At 53.7% G+C, this 16949-nt stretch overlaps 1 protein-coding gene across 3 annotated transcripts; it reads left to right on the top strand.

Annotated features, from left to right (window-relative positions):
• The first annotated feature begins 2183 nt into the window (after positions 1 to 2183).
• Positions 2184 to 11961, top strand: SEPTIN12 (septin 12). Of its 3 annotated transcripts, none has more exons than XM_036920505.2 (9): positions 2184 to 2279; positions 5791 to 5916; positions 5991 to 6072; positions 7617 to 7754; positions 7900 to 8017; positions 8097 to 8192; positions 10592 to 10688; positions 11526 to 11577; positions 11660 to 11961. In XM_036920505.2, the coding sequence occupies exons 2-9, from the start codon at positions 5817 to 5819 to the stop codon at positions 11859 to 11861; spliced, it is 885 nt and encodes a 294-aa protein (XP_036776400.2). In that variant the 5' UTR covers positions 2184 to 2279; positions 5791 to 5816; the 3' UTR covers positions 11862 to 11961. The 3 variants fall into 3 exon arrangements, with proteins under 3 accessions (XP_036776400.2, XP_036776399.2, XP_057343709.1); XM_036920504.2 differs by lacking the exon at positions 2184 to 2279 and adding an exon at positions 3864 to 4034 and having other exon boundaries at positions 8142 to 8192; XM_057487726.1 differs by lacking the exon at positions 2184 to 2279 and adding an exon at positions 3864 to 4034.
• Positions 11962 to 16949: the final 4988 nt, after the last annotated feature.

The following is a 16949-nucleotide window of genomic DNA, read 5'->3' as shown; positions in this document are numbered from 1 at the left end:
TTCAGTCCGGCTTCCACCCTTACATTTCTGACTCTGACCCTCCTGCCTCCCTCTTGCAAGGCCCCCCCTGCGATCACACTGGCCCACAGGATACTCCCCCCACCCAAAATCCTTAATCACATCTGCATAGCCCCCTTTGCCATGTAAGGTGACATCTTCAGTTTCCAGGGATTAGGACAGACACATTGCGGGGGCCAAGCATCACCCAGGACCGAGCCGGGCATTCAGAGCCCAGAGCCCCGAACACCATGTTACGGAGCCTCTGTGCCGGGATCCCCACCTTCCACCCAACATCCCCTCCATCCCATTCTGAGTTCTCAGGTTCCTGTTGCAAAGACAGGGTAGTTCTGCATAACCGGAGTGCTCTGCCGCAAAAGGCTCTAGGGGGCGCCGCCACCGCGGAAGACAGTCCGGCAGTCCCTCAAAAAGTCACGCATGATGTCATCAAGTGACCCAGCATTTCCACTCCCAAATGAAAACAGGTGAAGCTCGCAGCAGCATCAGTCCCAAGAGCCGAAGGATGGAAGGAATCCAAGTGTCCGTCAGCTGGTGAACAGGGAGATCCAACGTGGTTCATCCATATAACGACTGTTATTCAGCCATGAGATGGAATGAGGTCCTGACACGCACTGCTCAGCGGATGAACTTCAAAGACATGACGCTCGGTGAGCGAGGCCAGACCAAAGGTCACACATGGTAGGATTCCACTGATATGAGATGTCCAGAAGAGCCCGATCCTGAGACAGACAGGAGTGGCTGCCAGGGCTGGGGGTGCAGTGGGGGTGGCCAGGGGGGTTTCCTTTGGGAGGAAGGATGTCTTGGGACTAGATCGAGGTGGGGCTCTGGTGATGCTGTGAATGCCCTAAATGCCACTGAATGGTTCACTTAAAATGGCTAATTTTTTTTTTTTTGAGAGGGCATCTCTCCTATTTATTGATCAAATGGTTGTTAACAACAATAAAATTCTGTATAGGGGGGTCAATGCTCAATGCACAATCATTAATCCACCCCAAGCCTAATTCTCGTCAGTCTCCAATCTTCTGAAGCATAACGAACAAGTTCTTACATGGAGAACAAATTCTTACATAGTGAATAAGTTCTTACATGGTGAGCAGTACAAGGGCAGTCATCACAGAAATAAAATGGCTAATTTTATGTTAGGTGAATTTTATCTCAATTGGAAAAAAATATAGGGAATGGGACTGACAACTAGCCTCGCCCTGACTTGGCCTGGCCAAGCCACTGACCCTCAGCCTTCCTGTCCGGGCCCAGGCACCTTGTTTCGTGTTTGTCATTGCCAGTAGGGAAGTAAGACCTACTCATTAAAGAAAATCTGGGAAACTGCATTGTTTAAGGACAAAAACCATCCGTAGAGCCCAGACCCAAGCAGAGCAATGGTGGGGAGCCACGGCAAGACGCGTGTCAGGCGGGTCAGACCCCCGGACTCGGCTCCTGGCCCCAGCCCCTCACACACACCAGCGTCTCTGCCTCAGTGTCCTCTTCTGTGACACGCGTGAATGAGTAGCGTCCACCTGCTGGGGTTGCTGTGAGGACTGCGTGGAGTGATCCCCGTAAACGCTGCCACAAGGAAGTGCACCGAGAAACGGCCCTGAACGACCGTACAGTGCTCCCACCGGGCTTGTAGAACCCTCCAGTCTTGGCCTTTGTGTGCGTCTGGGCTCCCCTGCCATCCTCGACTGCTCAGATCACTTTACCCTTGAAAGAGGGATTTTCCCAGGAAATATAGCCAAGAGGGCCTCGCAAATGACTGCTGCTCTTTGCAAACCTGATCCTCCAGCTCACAGTCCCTGTGGGTACCCACTGAGGCTTTCTTCCCCCCCTTTTTCAGAATCCTATGTCACTCACATGTGACACTTTCTCTGGAGACGCTGGTTTCTCTGCAGAGAGGTTTACTTCCTTGATGGACATTCTCAGAGGCAGAGTCTCCTCCCGTTCAAGGTCAGTCTGCGAGTCACCAGCACTGCTTGGCCATCGGCACATGACATTCTCATTGGCTCTGTGAGGCCAGCCTTGCCCAATCTCCCGAGAGCTGGGGAGTTGTAGCTTAAGAGATTTCTCTGTTGGCAACTGAACCGTGTTCCGGGGCGGGCTCTGCCCTGGGCCTCCCACCCTGGGCCCTGCCAGCCCCACCCCTGGCCTCCAAGCCCTGGAAGTGAAGTCTAAGCCTCTGTTGTCAGATTAGTAGAAGGTGGGAGAGTAGAAGGGCATGGCAGACAGAGGAAGAAGACTGCTTGGGGCTCAGGGCAGTTGAGTGTCAGGTGAGTCCCAGTGGGCAAAGCAGGGTCAACAGACTGCTGCCTGCTTTTGTAAATAGTTTTTTTTATTGGCCTGTAGCCACACCTGTCCCTTTGTCAGTGGCTGCTTTCATGCCAACACCAGTGGAGCTGAAGAGTAGTTGCAACAGAGATCTTATGATCTGCCAAGATCAAAATCTATACTATCTGGTTCTTTACAGAAAACATTTGCCAACATCTGAGATGGAGGATTGCTTAGGGCTTGCAAACTCAGGTGCCAGGAGACAGGTGAGCAAGAACTAACTGAGATGGACTTGGTGTAAAAAAAATCTTACAGGGAGACATTAGAGAGGGGTGAGGACTAAGGCAAACTGGAGTGCACGTGGCCCAGCCAAAGAGGGCAGCTCAAGTCAGCTGTGGGCTGGGCCCACAGCCGCCAAGGCTTACAGTCTCTAAGCTACATGGGAAATCTAGATGTTTGTGTGGACAAGAAAAGAGGTGGTAGAGGGTGAGCATGTGGACTCAGGTCCCGGCCCTGCCACTTCCTCGCTAAGTGACCTTGAAGGACCCTTGATGCTCTCTTATCTGTAACCTCGGTGGTAGTAGGAGGGCTTACTTCCTAGGGCTGTGGCCATTCCTTAACAAGTTAGCGTCCTAGGACTCCGGGAGTAATGGCGCAAATACTAAGTACAGGGTAAATGTTTGCTGCATCAGTCTCTTGGTTTTTCAGTGCTGGCAATTTAAAACACCATGGAGCCAGCAGGGGACAGACCAAAGGACAGCCACGGATGTTCTGCCTTCCGGCCATAGTCACGGGGTTGTTTCCCCCGGCAGAGTAGTTAAGGGTCATGAACTTGGAAGTCAGAGGGACTGGCGGAAGCCCAGCTCTGTCACTTACCAACTAGATGACTTTGGACACGGGAGCTGCCCTGGGGTCCTGGATCCTGTCCGTAGTCCTAAGCCAGGGTCCTTGTGAGGATTTCAGGGTAGGGTCCCAACAGGCCCTGAAGGAGCAGCTTACCGACCTGCCCTCAGCTCCCCACTGCTGAGGAGCCCCCAGGTGGGGTCATGGGGAGGGGCTGGAGCTCAGATTCTTCAGTTAACTGTCATCCTGTCCCCTCCCCCTCACCACACACTCCAGGGTCTGCCAGGACAGGGCAGCCCCCAGAGCTCCACAGGGACCCCGGGCCAGCAGATGCCACCCAAGGCTGCTTTTCTCTCTCTCTCACTCTCTGCCCCACAGGTCCAGCCCCTGGGCTTTGCCAGGCTGGCCACAGTCTGCTGGGGGGTGTGGGAGCGAGAGGCCTGCCTGAGCCATGGGTGGGGTCCAGAGAGGAAGCTCTGGGAATGGGGGGTGGCAGGTTCCTGGGGCTGGTGCATCTCAGGAAGGGATTTGTTCTGCCTGAGAGGCAGCACCCCTGGGGAACCTCGGGGAACCCCATGGGCCATGGTGATGTGGGGGATGGCTACACGGGGGGCATGCAGTGAGCAAGCGCCTGAAAGCAGAGCTTGGGAGTCAGGGTCCAGTAGTGAGAGTGCAGGTGGCCCCCCTCTGGAGCCCCAGCGACCCCTTCTCCCCACCCACCCCTGATGACAGGCATCGTGCCCTTGGCCACATGGACCCCCAGAGGCAGTCCCCTCCCCGCTGCTCGTTGCGGCCTTGCAGCCCCAGGTCCCCATGCTGTGAGGCGCTTGGTTACGTGGGCGTCGATGCCGTGCTTGACCAACTGAAGATCAAAGCCATGAAGATGGGCTTCGAGTTCCACATCATGGTGGTGGGTGAGTGGGGGGCTGGGGCCAGTGGGTAGAACCCCTTGCCTCTCAGCCGCAGTCTCCCCATCTGGGAAGCGGGCCTCATGGTGGCATCTCACAGGGGTGTCACAGTTGAAAATTTGGCAACACTGAGTTGCTAGAAGATAAAAATTACCCACAAAGCCCCAGCCGAATCCAAACAGAGCAGTACGGGTGAGGCAGGGGGTGCAGGGCCATGGCAGGAAGTCCCAAGCACCCAGACTCACATCCTGGTCCCCGCCCTTACCACCCACAAGTGTGCAACCTTGGGCACCGTCCCCGACTCTTTCTGCCTTAGTTCCTCACGGGGCTCAGCACAGTGCCTGGCATTTAGGCAGTTTTTCCATGGGCTAGCTTATCTGGAATTGCATTTTTACACACACAAAATTGATTTTGTAGGTCAAAACTACATTTTTAACAAAATAAGCCAGATAAACAGCATAAAATATCAGGGTGTGCAGCGCCGACCTGGGTGTTATTCTAAGGCAGCACTGTCCAAGGGAAACAACAGGAGCCACATAGGTAACTTCTCAATTTCCCAGGAGCCACCTTGAAAAAAGAAAGGGAAATGGAAATTAATCACCTATTTTATTCACCCCAATATATTCCAAAATACCAGCATCTCAACATGACATGTAATCCATAGGAAAAATTACTCGCGAGAACTCCCACAGTCTTTCTTGTCACACCCCATCTGCAAAAGCTGGTTTGCCCTTCCCAGCAAGTGCGCATCCCCGTTCAGATCCCCTGTATGGCCAGTGGCAGTAGCCAGGTGCGGCTCCGGGATCAGGCAGCACAGCCCCGGGGACAACTGCAGTCAGACACGCCGAGGTGTGTTCCGCACTGTGGTGCGAGATGTTTCCTACAGACGGGCATGGTCCACAGGGTTTCCCAGTAGCAGGGAGGGAGGGCCATCTAGAGCCGCCACAGCCCGGGGGAATCTCACCACGTTTTGTCGGCCAAAAGGAGCCAGACACGAGAGCGCACGCGCTGTGTGGTTCCCTGAGTCAACAGCAGACGGAACTGCTCCCTGTGGCAGAAGTCAGGAGCCGGGCCGTCCCTGGGCAGCTGGGTTACTGTGACGGGGCATGAGTGTGCTGTGTCTGGTCTCTTGATCTGGCGCTGCACACACGGGCAGTTGAATTTATAAAAAGGTATTGAACTGCCCATCAGCGGGTGAGCGGATCAGCACAGTGTGGTCCATCCATAAGATGGAATATTATTCAGCCTTAAAAAAGAAAGCCCTGACCCACTACATGGATGAGCCTTGCAAACATGAGGCTGAGAGGAAGTAGCAAGACACAGGACAAATATCATAGGATTCCATTTACATGAAGTGTTCAGAATAGGTGGATCCATAGAGACAGAAAGATTAGTTGCTGACGGGCTGGCGGAGGGAGAATGCGGGGTGAGTGCTCATGGGTACAAGGCTTCTTTGAGGAGCAGTGAAAATTTTGGAACAAAATAAGAGGTGGAGACTGCACAGCACTGTAAATGCACTAAATGCCTTTGAATTGTTCACTTTAAATGGTTAATGGTTAACTTTTTATTAAATGAATTTTGCCTCAGTTTTGCCAAAAAAAGGGATAAACATTGAGGTGGATAAACCTCAGATAGTGTGTGTACTTTTCTGTATTTATGTTATACCTAGGAAACAGTTTACTTTCTAAAATAACTGATTTAAGAGTTTGAGAAACACCGCCTCGAACGTGCGCCGTCACTGCCGTCTCCCGGTTCTCCCCAGGTCAGAGCGGCCTGGGCAAGTCCACAATGGTGAACACGTTGTTCAAGTCCAAGCTGTTGAAGTCTACCGTGCCAGGCGTGGGGGTGCCCACATCCCAGACGCTGAGGCTGCAGTCGGCGACCCACGGTGAGCAAGCCCCCACCCTCACCCCTACCCGCCCTGCCGGGGTCCGACCCCTCCCGACTCTGCTCTCCCCACAGTCATCGAAGAGAAGGGCGTGGAGCTCAAGCTGACGGTGACTGACACACCTGGCTTTGGGGACCAGATCAACAATGACAAGTGGTGGGTCTTCGCGGGGGCTGGCCATGCCCTGGCTGCCCCTTGCCCCTGCCCCTCCAGCCTCTGGGAATCATCTCAGCCTTGGTGCCACCTGGCTCCAGCATCTTTGAGACTCAGTTTATTTGTCTGTATGGTGGGTGTACACAACACTCCTTCCACGAGCAGGGGGAGTCGCCCGTGTGAAGGCCTTAGCTCGCTGCCTGGCTCAGTGAAGGCCATAGCGCAGCAGGAGCGACAAGCCCACACCTCAGAGTCAGTGCCGCCGGGTCAGACAGCTTCCCAGCCGCACAGCCTGAGTTGGTCACGGGAGCTCTCTGGGCCTCCGTTTCCCCTTTGTAACTTGGGGCTGATGACACCACCCCCTTGCAGAGTTGTTCTAGGCTCTCAGAGAGCCAAAGACAGCGGCAGTGGTTGGGAAAACACACACACACACACACACACACACACACACAATCAGGACTGGCTGCATAATTTGTGGGACCCAGCACAATGAAAATGTAGGGCTCCTGTTAAAAATTACTAAGAATTGTAAGACCATGACCGCAAAGCATTCATCCAAGTGCTCACAGGCCCTGTATGCCTGCTCTGTTCACACTGCCATGGAGCCTGTCCTGTGCGCAGTGCTTCCTGGAGCACTACCACGTGCAGGCTCTGGTCTGGACACAGGGATACAGCAATGGACAAGAGATGTACGTCCTTGCCGACGTGGAATTTGCATTGTCATGGGAGTGAGGAACAGACAGTGAACGGAATATATCCACAGCTAGTTATATGGAACTCTCATCCAAACAGTACATTTTCAGAGCTTAAGGGGCATGGAGCCGGGGGTAGGTGGGGGTGGGGGTTGCAATTTGAAGCAGAGTGATCAAGAGAAGGTGACATTTGGGCAGACTCCTGGGAGATGCGAGGATGAGCCTTGTGGACATGCAGGGAAGAGGGTTCGAGGCAGAGGGCAGCCCGTGCACCCCTGCGGTGGTGGGCTGGTGTGTCTGAGGAAGGCCGGTGCGGCTGGAGGGGCGTGAGCCAGGGACAGAGGAGAGGGCAGGCGGGAAGCAGCCATGGCGTGTGGTGCAGGGCCTGGAAGGACAAGGTAGGCACTTCTGCTTTTCTTCAGCCACCAGAGACTGAGCAGAAAAGAGATGTGATCTGACAACAGTGCCAACGGGGAGGTGGGAGCGGAGGGAAGCAGGGAGAGGAGTCGGGGCCCTTGAAACCACTGGGTGTGAGTGCTTGGTGGTCTGAGCTAGGCTGCTGCGAGTCCTCACCTTAGCGCCCACCTCTCACCCCACCAAGTAGGCGTTCTTTTTGTCACCTTCTTACAGGTGAGGAGGCTGAGGCCTCCGCTTGAGCACGGCGAGCGGCCTCTGACAGTGCAGCGGGGCCAGAGGAGGGGTGCCTGGGTGACCAAGGATCTCAGGCTCAGTGAGACTGGGAGTCCAGCACTAAGGGCAAACTGGGGTGAAGTCCTGAAGGGAGGGCGTCCAGAGAACAGGGCAGATGGGGGGCTGCAGGTGCAGTTCTGAGGCTGGGTCGGCCTCCCACCCCAGCTGGAACCCCATCCTGGGCTACATCAACGAACAGTACGAGCGGTACTTGCAGGAAGAGATCCTCATTGCCCGCCAGCGCCACATCCCCGACACCCGGGTGCACTGCTGTGTGTACTTTGTGCCACCCACTGGGCACTGGTAAGATGGCGGGGCCAGTGGGGGAGGCCCGCCTACATGGGGCAGAGAGGAGGAAGGGGAGCGGTCCCCAGTGTGGCCGCAGAGCAGCACCCCCTCGTCATACACTCACCACCACTGACATCCCCTCACCCCCTGCCCCGAGCAGCCTGAGGCCCCTGGACATCGAGTTCCTGCGGCGGCTCTGCCGGACTGTGAACGTGGTGCCCGTGATCGCCCGTGCTGACAGCCTGACCCTTGAGGAACGGGAGATCTTCAGGCACAAGGTGGTCTGGGCACCTGCGGTGGGGGCAGGGAGAGGGCAGAGCACAGGGTGGGCTGAGGTCACCTGTGTGTGGTCCCCAGATCCAGCATGACCTCAGGACTCACTCCATTGATGTGTACCCGCAGAAGTGCTTTGATGACGATGTCAATGACAGGCTCCTCAACAGCAAGATCCGGGTAGGAGGCCCTGGGGGGCTGGGGAGCATGGCAGGACCAAGGTGGGTGACTTTTCACTCACCCCTCCCATCTGATGACTCATCTCTCTCTACAACTCAGGGAAAGTTCATGTATTTCTAGCAGGTATGACTCTCCATCCACCCAAAAACTCAAGGTGAGTAATAAATGGGTCTATCAACAGCACACAGAATGGGAGAAAATGTTTGCAAATGGTATATCTGATTAGGCACTTGTATCCTGAATATATAAAGAACATTTACAGATCAACAATAAAAGACAAAATGACCCAATTTAAAAATGAGCAAAGAATTTGAATAGACATGTCCCAGAAGAATTGCTAATAAGCATATGAAAAGGTGTTTGGTATCCTCAGTCATAAGGAAAATGCAAATTAAATCCTCAGAATAACCACAAAACCACAGATACCACTTCATACCCCCTAGGATGCCTTTCGTCAAAATGACAGACAATAAGAAGTATCAGTGAGGATGTGGAGAAATTGGAACTTTCACACCCCACCAGTGGGAATCAAATGGTGCAGCTGCTTTGGGAATGGTTGGGCATTTCCTCAAAAGGTTAAACAGTAAGTTACCATACGACCCAGCAATTCCACTCCCAAGAGAAATGAAAACCTACGTCCACATAAAAACTTAAGCACGAACGTTCATAGCAGAACTGTTTGTAAAAGGGAAAAAGTGGACACGATACAAGTAAGTCATAAATCCGTTAACTCAGGAATGAATAACAAATGTGGTCCTTCCATACAATGGAATATTTTTCAGCCATTAAAAGGAATGAGCTCCTGACAGATGCCACAGTGTGGCTAGACCTTGAAAACATGATGCTAAGAGAAAGAAGCCAGACTAAAAAAGGCCACATATTACATGATTCCATTATATGAAACTTCTGGAATAGGCAAACCAAAGAGACAGAAAGTAGATGAGTGGCGCCAGGAGCAGGGGACCGGGGGGAGCGTGGAGTGACTGCTCATGGGCCTGGGGTTTCATTTCGGAGTGATGAAAACGTTCTGGAAATAGACAATGACGGTGGCACAATCTTGTGAATGCGCTCAAAGCCACTGAAGTGCACAGTTAAAAGGGTGAGTCTGATGCTCTGTGAATCATCTCTCAATAAGGTGGTACAGAAAAGAAAGAGGATAGAGCTCTCACATCTTCCTTTTCTCTGAATCCACTGAATTCCGGCTCCAAGCTCCCATCTTGCTGTCCTTGTACTGTGCTCAACGTCAGTCCGTCTGGATCCTGTAAAGCGCACAACAGCCACCAGGCCTCAACCCTCCCCACCAGGGGCTCTCGGGGCCTACCAGAGACTTCAGCCCCCCACAGCCTCGTGGCAGGTGCCTTTGTGCAGTGCATGAACTGTGCATCTGTACATGGAGGCCCCGTTTCCCATCTGGTCCCCAATTTCTCTACACATCCCCTCTTTCTCCTCTACACTGGAGCAATGAACAGGATTTCCTATGAAAGATGAAGAAAGCCTTGACCTTCACCAACTTTTGCTTTCTGAGGCAGCAAAGACAGTAGCCTGGCCACAGCTGGCACAGAGCTGGGGGAAAATGTGCTCAAATTAACACCTTGATAAAACACGCAGACGTGTAACACTTACTGGGGGTTTGCCATGGGCTGATGCATACAGAGTGTGCAACAGTTATTACTATTACCACCAATATTATTCCCCATCACAAATGAGATCTTAGAAATAAAAACAAACCCACGTACAGCACTTTGGAGTTGACACGTTTGAATCTCCACTCCTGGCCACTAGCACGTCGACAACTAGCATGTGCAGCAGGGCTCAGCACACTGTTTTGGGAAGGGCCGGATGATGGCAACTATTTGGGACTTTGTGGACCAAGTGGTCTCAGTTTCAATTACTCAGCTCCACTAGTCACGTAAAAGCAACACAGAAAATAGTCGATGGATGGGCAGAGCCGTGCGCCAGTAAACCTCACCCTGGAAGACAGGCTGCAGGCCTGATTTGGCTCATGAACCACAGATCGCCAGCCTCTGGCTCACAAAGTTCGTTTAACCCCCATGATAACCACTGAAGGTGAGTATTTTTCCTGCTTCACAGGTAGGAGTTTGACATTGGCAAGATTATATTATTAATCAACCATGAGCAGCAACAGTTTCCAAGAGTCACTCTACTCAGTCTTCTTTGTGCTGAGCACCCCCCACACATTCACAAAGCCCATGTCAGCACTGTTGTACAGATGAGGAAACGGAGGCTCTGACCTTTGTGCCCAACTGAGGCTGGACTTTATGTCTTAGGACTTTAGATATCTTGGGCTACTTCTGTCCCCAAAAAGCAGTGCCCGCCACCTCTTCCTTTCCCCACCTTCCCTGCGGGGCCAACCCTCCTGTCTCGTCCCCTCCCCATAGGAACGGATCCCCTTTGCTGTCGTTGGGGCTGACCAAGAGCACATGGTGAACGGGAGGTGTGTCCTGGGCCGGAAGACAAAGTGGGGCGTCATTGAAGGTCAGTGCGGGGACTCCAGCGAGGACGCAGGTGAGAGGGGTTGGAAAGCGGGGCCCGGCCTGTTGCCCTTGGCATCATTAGATCCCATTGTGGAGAAGTTAAGCCCACGGCCGGGGAGCAGACAGACCTGGGTCACGTCCCTCCTTGCAGCCGGGAGACCTCGGGCAAGTTACCAGACTCTCTGGGCCTCAGTTTCCTCACAATAAAGTGGGCAACGTGGTAACATCAGCCTCGCAGGGTGGTTGGACATGGCAGAGCCACTGCTTTACATAATGCCCAGCACCCAGAAGATGCCCTATGCATTTGCTAGAATCTGCTGTGGGCCTACTATGTGCCAGGCATACTGTGTGCATTACCCTGGGGGGATACAGTAGAGGCAGGACCGACGAGGTCCTTGTCCCCGTAGAGCTGACAAGACGTTAGGAGATGCACGAGGAAGGAAATCGGGGGCACAGGGAAGGGGCCCCGCTGTGGGTGAGGCTGGAGGGTGGAGCAGGAGCAGCTAGGGTCCGAGCCCCGAGTTGTCAGTTATCAAAAGTAGTGAAGTATGTACAATATACAAAATGCAATATAGTACTATGAAGTGTATAATAATAAACGACCAGTGGATTCGTGGATTCAACAACTATTTGTAGAAGTTGGGGACACTGGGGACAAATGAATGAACGAATGCAGGAACCAAGAATGGGGCGGGGAGGTGGAGGCTAAGACAGCAAGAAAGGGGGCAAGAGCGGAAGGGGGCATCGGGTGGCGTGTAGCGCGCAGCGGGCGCTCACCTGGTGCTCGCCGAGGGCAGGGCAGGCCGAGCAGAGCTGACACCTGCTGTCTGTCTTGCAGTGGAGAACATGGAGCACTGTGAGTTCCTCCTCCTGAGAAACCTGCTCATCCGGTGAGGGTGCAGGGAGCCAGGGGGCTGCGGGGACCCGGGGGCGCCAGGGCCAGCTGGGGTTGAGCTGCCGCCCGTCCTCCAGCTCCCACCTCCAAGACCTGAAGGACGTCACCCACAACATCCACTACGAGAACTACCGCGTCTGCAGACTCAACCAGAGCCACACGCTGCCCCGAGGGCCCGGCTGGGTGACGCTGGCCCCAGCCCCCACCTGCGCCCCGGCCACCCCCAGGCACTCGAGGGCCCGCCTGCAGGTCCGCGACAAGCCCGACAAGGAGCACTGAGTGCCCACGTGCCCGGGCCTGCGCCCCGGCACACACTGTGTGGGGCATGTATTAAAGGTGGACATCGCTTTTTATGAAAAGCTGTGCTTTGAAAATGAAAGGCCTTTTGTGAATGACTTCTTTGAGCTTCCTGCAAATAAAAACATGGTTCCTTCTTAGGTGGTAGTGTGAGACCCAAAGCCCTCTGCAGTCCTGAAGACCTGGGAGGGCACGTCTCAGACGACCGGCTCTTTGGGTCCCAGAACCAGAACCAAGTTCCAGTTCAGCCTTTGCTGTCCATCTCAGCCCTCGCTCCCGGCACACAGCCAGGCCCACAGTGTCACCAACACTTAAAAACTCCCATCTTTGGTTGCCCAATCTCCAGCCATCTTCCCCAAACTGTGCCCTGACCCTTCCTCTTTGCCCCGCCCTGGCAGACCAGTGTGGTGGGAAGACAGCTCCAGTGTTGGAGGCTGGCAAAGCTGATGTGAAATCCCCACTCTGCCGCTAACGGACTCTGTGACCTTGGGTAAGCCACTCTCCCTGGGCCTTGGCGTCCTGGTGTATGAAACGGCGGCAATAGTCACGCTCTCATACAAGATCGCTGTGTGGACAAAACACAGTGAATTCGTGGCATGTGCCTGCCACCGCCTGGTGGCATGGCTTTCCAGCAGGGGGGAGGAGCAGGAGAGAGCCTGGGCCCAGGGCAGAGGCTATGCCTGCTGACCGTGGGAGCACGTCCGGGACTCTCCAGAGCCCTCACGGAAGCCCACAGGCAACTCCTATAATCTGGGGAGCCAGGGGGACCCCCCAGCGCCTGTAGGGAGTGAGCACATGGGGAGCATCCCTGCTGTACTCGTCAGGGTTCCCTGGAGAAGCGGAGCCGAGGGGGGATGAGAGATTCGTGATATTAATTCGTTCGTGTGGTTATGGGGGTGAGAAGTCCCACGGCCCAGAAGCTAGAGGCCCAGGAAAACCGATGGTGTGACTTCATCAGGGTCCAAAGGCCTGGGACTCGGGGCCGATGGTGTGACTCCCGGCCTGGGTCTGAGCACCTGAGGACCAGGGGTGCCGGCATCCGAGGGCAGCGGGAGGTGAGGCCTGAGCTCAGCGGCAGCAGACTCACCCCTCCTCCGTCTTCCTGTCCTTCCCGAGCCTTCCGTGCACGGGGTGATGCCCACGCGGCTGGCGAGGCAATCATTCTCACCGTCTACCGAGTAAGTTCTGATCTCCTCCAGAGCCGCCCTCACAGACACGCCCACAGAAACGCTGCCCGGGCCAGTGGCACCCCCTGGCCGAGGGAAGTAGGCACATAAAGCCTACTTAAAATCTGCGTGAGACCCTGGCTCCGGCTCTACGTCAGCCGGCTCCTCCCCAGAGGCCCCTAGGCTCCCTCAGGCCGAGGTGTCCGTTGTCCCCCAGTGTGCATCATGTGTCACGTGGTTTTTTCTGGTCGCTCTCCCCACAGGACTGGAAGCTGCGTAGGGGCAGAGAGAGTATCCACCACATCCCGCTCCTGACAGGCGCTCGGGACCCGGCTGTTGAATGGATGAACTCTGCAGCACCCGCCCCGCAGCTCCGTACCCGCTAGGGTCACAGAGCTCCTGATGCCAGGCTCGGGGAGCCCCCGGGGCCCGTGGGGAGCCACACCATCCGCAACCAACATCTCGGAGCTGGCGTGTTGCTATGCAGAGGCTGAGCTCATTCTCAGAGGTTAAGCCCCACCCGGCAACAGAGCCATACCTTCGTCTCAAAAGCACACGCCCTTTGGCTCCGCAGTTGCATTCCTAGGAGCAGATCTCGCCGACAGCTCTGCACGGTTGGCATTGGGGGCCACATCACTCTTCGTTGCAGGCTGTCCTGTGTCCTGGGGGGTGTTTAGCTGCCTCCCTGGACCTCCATCCACAAGACGCCAGCAGCGCTGCCGCTCCAGTTATGGCAGAAAGGTCTCTAGACATTGTCCCCCGGGGTCAGGGTGGGGCACAATCTCCCCGGCTGAGAACCACCGGCAGTGGTACCCAGTAAAGAACAAGGAGCAGGCCGCCTGTCCACCAGGAGTGGCCTGGAAAGGAGCTCGTGGGCCCTCCATGCCATGTGTGTGTGTCCTGTGGCTGCTGAAACGAATCCACAGCCTAGGTCCGGGGTCTGAAGTTGGTATCCGGGGCCAACTCAGGGGTGAGCAGGGTCGGGCTGCCTGTGGGGGCCCTGGAGGGAATCTGGGCCCTTGCCTTGTCTGGAGGTGGCGGGCATTCCTTGGCTCGTGCCCCCAGCTCCTTCTTGCTTTGGTTGTCACACTTTCTGTAGTCAGATCGCCCTCTGCCTTGCTCTTACAAGTGCCCTTGTGATTGCACTGGGCCCGCTGGGAAAATTCAGGATCTTCTCCCACCACTAAATCCTTAATGACGTGGGCAAAATCCCTTTTGTCACATGTTTCCAACTTGCAGAGTGGGATTTGGGTGTCTTTGGGGCCATTCCTCAGCCCACCACACCATGGCCGGTAATGAATGGGGTCCTCAAAAAGGCAGCTCTACAGTCATCCACGTGTTCACACTAGGAATTCATGTCCCGGCCCACACAGAGGCTGAGGGCTCAGCAGCGAGCAAAACCACGTGGCTGCCCTCCAGAGCCTGCACCTGGCTGGGCCATGACAACAATAAACAGATAAATGCAGCATCTCAGGTGCTCTGGCACGAGGTAACGCATTTAATTCTCGGGGTTGAGAGGCTTTGCAATTGTAAAAAGCAGGTCTGAGAAGGCGTCGCTGAGAAGGGGATTTTAAGTAAAGACATGGAGGAGGAGAGGAGTAAGTCATGGGAATCTCCCAGGGCAGAGCTTTCCAGACAGAGGGAAAAGCAGGCGCTGCAGGTGCAAAGGCCCCGGGGCAGGAGTGTGCTGGATGTGTTCAAAGGACAGCAAGGAGGCCTGTGCTGGGGTGGTAATGACCAGGGGAGTTGGGGGAAATGAGGACAGGGAGGTCAGAGAAGGGCAGGCCCATAGCCAGTCCGATTTGAGTTCCCTATCATGAGTTTATTTGTACAGGAAGAGATCAGTCACCCGATGAGAGGAAAACAAGGAGCTTTAGAGTGTACAGTGAGTGGCAGGACATGGGGCATACGTGCCCTGAAAGGCACTCAGGACACTGGAATAGACAGTTGCTTCTAAGGAGGTCAATACAATTAGGAGTACAAGAGGGCAGGAGACTTAACTTTCACTATTATCTCCTTCCGTACTGCATGAATGGCTTGTTAACCAGGGGCATGTACGACTTATTCAGAAAACATTAACACATTTAAAATACTAGCCCTTGTCGCCTCCCTACAAGGATCTGCTCTGACCAGGGTCACCAGAGGGGCCCCTTCCTGGTCACCCTCCCTCGGCCTGGCACCCCTCCCAAGCCCCAGGAAACCCCTCTCACTGTATTCCCACCGGCCTGTTCACTGGGGCAATTTGTTCTGGTGGTGGTGGTGGTGTGTGTGTGGTGGGGGGATTCCAGGGAGTGCGGGTCCCACCCCACTGGTGGCTGTACCTCCCGTTCTGGAATCGTGGCCGTGCACGCAGACATTCTGCAGCTCAGCCTTGGCACAACCGTTGTGTACCCAGAAAGGGCCCACACAGATTTCCTCAGTGTTTTCTGACCTGCGCCAGCTGGATAAGGGAAGAGGCCTCATCTGCCCCATCTCGGGATTCGCAGTTCCAGCAAACCTGGGTTCCAAGTCCATCTCTACCCCTTTTTTACTGCAGGACCTTAGACAAGTCACCTGACACCCTGAAGCCAATTTCTTCATGTGTGAAATGGGGTGGAAACACCGACGTCCTACCACAGGGTCATGTGAGGTGAACCTGCTCCCAGGTGGCAAGGTCCCAGAAGGAGCAGTTTCTGATATTGTTTTGTTTTGTAGGTGTGGAGGGTTTGCATCGTGCAATACACTAACTGGGTCCATGTCATAATGATACAGTCATAATATTGAATAACAATAATGAGCATTTTCTTAAATGGCGAATCACAAAATGAATTCCCACGTCTCGGGTACAATAAAACATCCACCAGATTACACGGACAAGAAAGTTCGTAGCAGCTTTACACATGATGGCTCCACACTGGAGACTGCAAATGCCATGTGACAGAAGTGTGGACCTACTGTGGTACATTCATACACAGAGTGCCCCCTGGTGATAAAGTGAACCATCAGCATGGCCGAATCTCACAGACATAATTACGAGTGAAAGCCATCAGACGGCAGAGAGAATACTTGGTGTGGACGTCCTTTACAGAATTCAAGAACAGGAAAATCAATCTAAGGTTATAGATCATCAGATCTATGGTTTCGGGCAAGGGCTGGAATACGGACTGGGATGTGAGGGGTCCTTCTAAAGAATTGAAAACCACCTGTATCTTGATCTGAGTGGAGGTTACCAAGGTGTACAGACTTGTAAAATTCCTTGAGCCATACACTTAAGATCTGTGCACCTCGCTGTAGTTATATCCCAAGCAAAAATCTTAGAAGGCAAACAGAAACTTTAAAAAATTAAAATAGAAACAATATACAACCAACAATGCCCCCTTAAAAATTGGCTGCAGTTATCTAAAATTATTTATGAAAATATTTGCTGGGCTTCAATATTTCAAGAATGCAAATTCCCAATAATAACTATTTTATTGTTGTTGTTAAAAAGCACATTAAAACCTGCAGTTTATGTCCCCCGGCACCCTTCCCCCACAAGACCTACCTCCAACCCCCGTTCCCACCTCCATTTGCTGTTTATCCAAATCCCAAGCATTTCTTTACACTTTCATTACATAGGTACATATCCCTAAACCGTACATTGTATTATTTTGCATGTTTTTATGATTTATGGAAATGGTCTCATACTGCCACTTGCTTTTTTGCTCAGCATCATCTCTGTGAGATGTATCCATCATTCTGTTGATTGACATGGAGATTTTTTTCTAGCTTTTGCCATTACAAACGAAACTGCACTGAACACAGAGGTCATCAACACCATTCACAAAATCAGTGCGTATTAGCCTTTATTATGTGCCAGGCATTCTGTTCTGTCTCTTTTTGTCACAATGGGCTTATTTGCAGATGTTATTCATTGTCCTGCCTG

Source organism: Manis pentadactyla, chromosome 10, assembly GCF_030020395.1.
Source record: "Manis pentadactyla isolate mManPen7 chromosome 10, mManPen7.hap1, whole genome shotgun sequence".
Lineage (NCBI taxonomy): Eukaryota > Metazoa > Chordata > Mammalia > Pholidota > Manidae > Manis > Manis pentadactyla.
The sequence above is the reverse complement of the archived record's forward strand: the minus strand, read 5'-3'. Positions and strand labels throughout refer to the sequence as shown.